This window comes from Sinocyclocheilus rhinocerous, unplaced genomic scaffold, assembly GCF_001515625.1.
Source record: "Sinocyclocheilus rhinocerous isolate Xijiao unplaced genomic scaffold, SAMN03320098_v1.1 scaffold1143, whole genome shotgun sequence".
Classification (NCBI taxonomy): domain Eukaryota; kingdom Metazoa; phylum Chordata; class Actinopteri; order Cypriniformes; family Cyprinidae; genus Sinocyclocheilus; species Sinocyclocheilus rhinocerous.
Window position 1 is genome coordinate 759,746 of NW_015638978.1, and position 6,375 is coordinate 766,120.

Below are 6,375 nucleotides of genomic sequence, written 5' to 3' on the forward strand. Positions count from 1 at the left end.
ATATCAATTAAATACAATATAAATAAGGACAAACATCGGTACTCCCTCTGGCCAATCCACTCCTGGCAATGGGGGCAAAACAGACCTGTTCAGCCTTCAGATCAGCCACCAAAGATCTGGGGCAGTTCTGTCAGGCTGACAAGGGCATGCTGGTGATTTGGTCATAGGCTGTAGGGGCCAAATGTTGCTCATTTTGCCTGGACATATGTGTCCTTCTTCAATCGGCACACATACATAACTGTGACCCACAGACTCAGGTTTTCCAAGCGCTACTGTAAGCTGTTCGCTCCCTGGAGCGTTTTTAAACCACTTTGAGAAAATACAAACAGACATTTTCCATGAGAGGTATCGGGGGACATCCGTTTTCCTCTTTTTTTTTTCTTTGTTTTCTTTCAATGCAGCTATTCAGCATAAAGTTGTGTTCAGGACACAATAGGGAGATGCAGTGCTGAATTTCACAGACAGGGCTAATACCGAGCAAGAGAGACAGAAAACTCGAGGGAAGTGTTCGCAAAACAATAACATGCAAAGTACGCAGGACTACAAAGGGCGCACAGCAAATTTGAATCAAAACAAAAACGCGCGGTTAATTGCTGCCAAGTGAATTGTGCAGCTCTGAGTGAACGCGCCTGTTGTCTTCGCAAACATGGCTTTGCTCTCAGCTGCCGCTCGACATTGTTAATGAAATCCAAAGATTTGAATGCGCAAATGTGTCAGTCCTTTGCTAGAGTCAATAAACCTTTGAGCTGAACAACAACCCGGGGAATAATGATTAAGTAAGAAACTGTCCAAAACATCTTTTTTTTTTTTTTTTTTTTTTTTAAGCCTATAAATGTACTCACCCTCACGATGTTCCAAATGCGAATTACCTTCTTTCTTCTGTGGAACACAAAAGCATAATTTTGAAGAATATTCAAGAATTAAACACAAACATTCGTATTCAAACTAAACAGTGATTTTGCTTACTTTACTAAAATGCAGCAAAAGGCTAAGTTAACAAGTATTAATGGTAGAAACAGAGACATTTTGCTACTATGGGTTGGCAGTAGCCCCCCCCCCCAAAAAAAATACACAAAACAAACAATAATTTCTGTTGCTTTGTGGGTCAGTCAGCATTCCAGGAGCAAACCACTGTGAACTGGCCTTCTGCTCCATAATTAGTCTTAAACTGACGGCCACAGGACAGTTCATCAGGAAATGAACAATGTGAAGCAGGAAACAAGCAACACGGGCCTCAAAAAGGGCTGCAAAATACAGGCCCAAAGCCATATCCAAAAGATTCCTTTTACAATAAAAATAATCGTCTCTACTCTGCATTAATGCAGCACTATGTAACTTTTTCTGTGTTCAAAATTAGCAAAATGTATATAATGAGCAAGTACATCATGAATTAATCTTCCAAACCGCGTTTTTGTCTTATTCCGAATCACTACGGTACACTTATAATAAGTACTTATATTTGGACTATTGTAGCCTGGTCGGGTCGTCACCGCTGCGGAGTAACACATACCTGCGTGAATCGCCAGAGACATAAACTTAGAGAAGTAGCTCCGGTTGGAATGTTCTTCCGCGGGATGTGTGCAGTTCTGTTTATTAACCGCTAGAGTGCCAAAAGTTACATAGTGCTGCTTTAAACTTACATTCAAGCTTTTGTGCTACTCTAGTTTACTTGCTATTGCAACATTGCTAATGTTGTTGATAAATTATTGATAAATACTGTAATAAAATACTGCTAAAATAAATATACGAGTCAAAATCTGCTGGGAAAAAAACAAGGTAAAACACACAAATCTCTTTTTGATGTTAATCCAAACAGATGTTCTTTCTCTCCTCTTAAATATTGCAATTATATTCATTAAAACAGTCAGGCACAAGTAAAATGAGTAGAGCTTCATCTCTCAGGTATTTGTCTCCAAGCACAGCACTGGAAAACAGCACTGCTGTGCTCATCGACGAACACAATGAGGCAGCCAGTGTAATGTATTCATACTGCAACATGCGCTACGTCCAGCTGCTTTAGATCAGCTAGGAGGAAACATTTCATCTGTCTTTTCTCAATTCACCCATTTCTAATACTGTCTAAAACTAAAAACAACTGGTGGAGCCAGTCACACACTAAATACGGCCTGTCAATGAAAAACATCCATTCATGCACAGCAAGATGATGTTGTTTCGAAGCACTAAAACATACACAAATATGTTTTTTCCAAAGCTGAAGTGTGTAATATAAAATACAAGACAGTGTTATTAATATTGACAGTTATCATTACAAACTATTTTGCTTAAGACATCTCATTTTGACACAATAAACCTTAGTGAAAGAAAACTAATGAGACGATAAAAGACAATGATAGTTTATTTGTAACCTTATCTTGTGTATGAACTACAAACTCTGATTTCTATAATCGATCTCCATCTTTTTTTTAAAGGTCATGAAATAATGTTTACATGAAAATCAATCCAGTTGTCTTTTACAGCATATCTCGCGCTCTCTCTCTTTTTTTTTTTAGAACAGGTTGGCACATGTAAAATTAAAATTTAAAAAGTTTTTGTTTTGTTTTTTGTTTTTATCTTTTTCTTTTCAAAATTTATTTTTATAGAAATCTACCACTAGAACAGCATTCCCTCTCAGAGACGAAAAGAAAGAAGTTACGTGAAACGGAGAGAAAAGCATCTCGTTCACTCTTAAACGGAAACCCAAAACACAGATGCATGATGGGACTGAACAAACATACAGAAAAAAAATCACAATAAGTTGAAAAATAACAAAAATTATAATACAAATTGATAATATTATAAAAAACGACAAAGACCTTTTCCAAAAATTATGACAATTTAAGTCAATGATTCAAGTTCTTATAATAAATAAAATGCAACTGAAAACCCAATGACTTGGTTTACTTTTGTGCTAAACTCCATTGATGATAAAAAAAAAAAATTCACTTTATGTTGAGATTGACATCAATTTCAGTGACAATGCAAATTAAATTCAGAAGTACAAGGAAATGAATTAAAATTCGAAAGAGCAGCATATTCAGATGAAGAACAGTCTTTTTTTTGCACGCTTTGATATCTTGAATAGAAAATGTACCAGATGGCCTTTGCTTCTAGTGGGCAGGAGGTACGCTCAAAAACTTTTTCGTAATGATCTGAGATAGCAAAGCTGACAAGCATAATTGCATCAGATCTTTAAAAATTAGAGTGCATCTGGTGTGTGATCAAAATATGATACGGAAAAGTTCACCAAATGCCACATGGTATCAGTCGGCATCTGTATTAAGAGCAGAAATGCAAGAGACAAATCTCCTTGTCAGTCTCCTGTGTGCTTTGCATGAACTATGAACGGCCAAAACGAAATGCTACGAATCTGAATAAAATGTCACAGGCTTATTGGCTTAATTCATATTACCTATAGACCTCTAGATTGCTTTACATTTTAAATGATGCACTTCAAATGAGTCCACTTTGGCTCTTTCACCCAGCCTCGCTCTCCCATTTGACTCTGAATACATTTAAAGCGTCAAGCCAGTGTCTATCGTCTACCCCCTGCCCCGGCACCTCCCAACCTGTCCAAGGTCATTGGTTGCTATAGTGACCGTCTCCGTCCATTCTGATTTCATAAATTAATTCATAATGCCAAGTCATTCCCCCTGCAGCCAAAGGCTACTGCGTGTGTAAAGCCGAAGATGGATGTATCATCCTCAGTCTGTAACGAAAATAAACTAAAGTGACTGAATATGATTTAAAAGTTTAAAAAGAATTGCATAACTGCCTAAAAAGATTGGCAGTGCAGAATGATGGAAGATAGAATATGAAAGAATTCCAGAAAAAAAAGGAGAAATAGTGAGAGGGGAAAAAAACACAATCGGTTCACAATCTATAAAGACACATCTGTGGCATCTTTGGAAGCTTTAGATCTGAGCTGCACTGACTTTGCCCACTTATTTAGGGTTCAATGCCCGGCTTTTAGACCATTCCAGAATGAATTCATTCAACTGTATCCATGGTGAGCACCAAGACAAATGCGTTGAAATGGAAATGTTGCTACGTCAGTACCAGCTCTATGCTTTCGCCACATTTCCACTCTGTCAGCCTTCAAATAAAGGCCTACAATCTTCAGCCCCCTTGCCCCTATAGAATTTGACATAGAATGAGTGTGTTGCATCTGTGTATGAGCATTGGGAAACTTTAGTACGGTATCAAGGATGAAATGCCACAGGAACACACAATGTTATGTTATATGAAAATAAAAATGCAGAAAAAGAAAGGGAAAAAAAAACAGTTTTAAGAACTTGAGATGTAATCCTCAAAAAATACCTCAACATGTATTTAAGAGCATGTGGGCCATCCCAAAATGCTAACTTAATCCATAAATCTTCTGGTCCAAGCACAGAAATTATTTGAAATTGCCCTGCATGCATCAAATAGACAAGTGTTCCTGACATTTGGCCCGGTTTTAAATGGGGACACGTTTCCAGGGCTCCTTGTTCTAAATTTGAGGGTGGAGAAGCCATGTATACATCTGCATCTAATTTGTAGCAGCCATCCCTGTTGAAAAAACTAGCTGTTCTAAGCTCGTCTTCCAGCCTTTCCAGTTAAAGTGCCCAAAACCACTCTAAAATCAGCCAACAGACCTGACCAGGCTGGGAGGCCAACTACGACCAGCAAACCTGCCTAATATGATTTAAAAAGCCTATTTTTCACCAAGGATAACTAAACAATGTGATATTGCCAAATTTAGAATTAACATGATCAATTTAAACAATTATGGTGTGGACGTTTTCTAATATGACAGTCTGTAACCTAAGATTTTAAAAGTATCACCATTAAATGTGAATCTTGAGATTTCAGAAAGATGGAAAGTTTCAGATTAATCTGCAAATGACGTGGGTCCTCACATACAGAGCAATAGATTTAAACAGAGTTTAAAAGCATATTAGTAAACCAACACCCCTTAAAATAACATTAAAAACATGGAGAAATAATTGCTGGAAAAATAATTGCAGATTACATCTTTTCTTGATTAAACCACAATAGTTATTTTCCTTAAATAAATAACTTCTGTTATGCAAAGACACTTTTGAAACTGTTGACGTACACTCAACTCCCAATGTCCTTGTCTACCTGTCCACATCCTTCTTATACGTCTTGCATCGGGCTACTGTGTCTTTGTTTTCGACAATCTTCAAAATCGATATGTCACTTACTGTTCCTTAAGAGTTTTAGAAGTCTTTTTTTTTTCTTTGTTTAATCCCCATTATGAAAAGCAGTTCAGATCTGGGTTTCTTGTACATTGTCTTTTGAGCTGGCCCGAATTAGTAAAGGTTCGTGGACAGAGCTGTGTATAGAATTGATGGTGGAGGCATGGTTGTACGCAGTCTTGTAGGCGTTGTAGTGATTCACGTGCTCATGCTCCAGTGGGGGGAGGGTGAGGTGGCCCTCCATGGTAGGTCCACCCGTTACACAATCCTCGTCCACGTTGATAATCTCGATGGTTCGCGTCGGTGCGTGGTGGTTCTGCTGGTGATGCTGTTTGCGCATTTTATAAAATATGATCAGCATGACGGCCGCCATCAGGGTGATGGCCACAAAGCAACCTATAATGATCTTTGTGGTCTTCATGACCTCATCCAAGGTGTTAAGGGAGCCGTCAATCAGGGCTGTGACAGGGATGGTATAGGTCTTGTCGGTGGCCTTGGTGGACAGTTGTGTCCGTGCTGTTGTTGTGGTTGTGGTGGTGGTGGTGGTGAAGGAAGGTGGTAAGGTCTCCCAAATTCCAGAAGAAGGAGTAGGGCCACCCTTCTGCTGTACCGTAGGGTGGCCCTCATCATGTGTCGCTTCTGTGGTCTCCACAGTAACTGTAGTGAAGTAACTGAAGCTGCTGTTCTCTGTCAAGGACACGTTGAGTGTAGCCGAGGCTGTCGTGTTGCCTGCAGAGTTGCTCACCATACAAGTGTACATTCCCGTGTCCTGCATTGTGACGTTGGTAAAGTTTAAAGTCCCATCATTGAGCACGGAAATGCGTATCTTGTAGGCCCCGTGCGTCATGAGGGACCCATTGGGCGTGATCCAGCTGACTGAGGTCAAAGAATTCGCTCTACATTTTAGTTCTGCTGCCATGCCCTCAGTCACGTTCAGGTCCACTGGTGGCTCCACAATCACCGGTGCATAACAATGGAAATAGTTCTGGTCGAGTTCGCCGATGTAGCGCCCTTTGTGGCTGGTAGGTGACGCGCAGCGTGCACAGCAACTGGTATTGGCCGGCACCATTTCCTTTAGCCACCAACTGAGCCAGAGGATGTCACAGTTGCAGTTCCAGGGGTTGTGGTGCAAGTGTACTCTCTCCAAGTGGTGTAGTGGGGTGAAGAGGTCATG

The 6,375-nt window shown here is 39.7% G+C and overlaps 1 protein-coding gene across 1 annotated transcript; it reads right to left on the reverse strand.

Moving 5' to 3' along the window:
- Positions 1-5,132: 5,132 nt before the first annotated feature.
- Positions 5,133-6,375, reverse strand: LOC107750731 (leucine-rich repeat-containing protein 4C-like; the record flags this gene model as incomplete). Its single annotated transcript, XM_016566246.1, has 1 exon — positions 5,133-6,375. A coding segment is annotated over one exon (1,104 nt), but the record flags the coding sequence as incomplete, so codon positions are not given.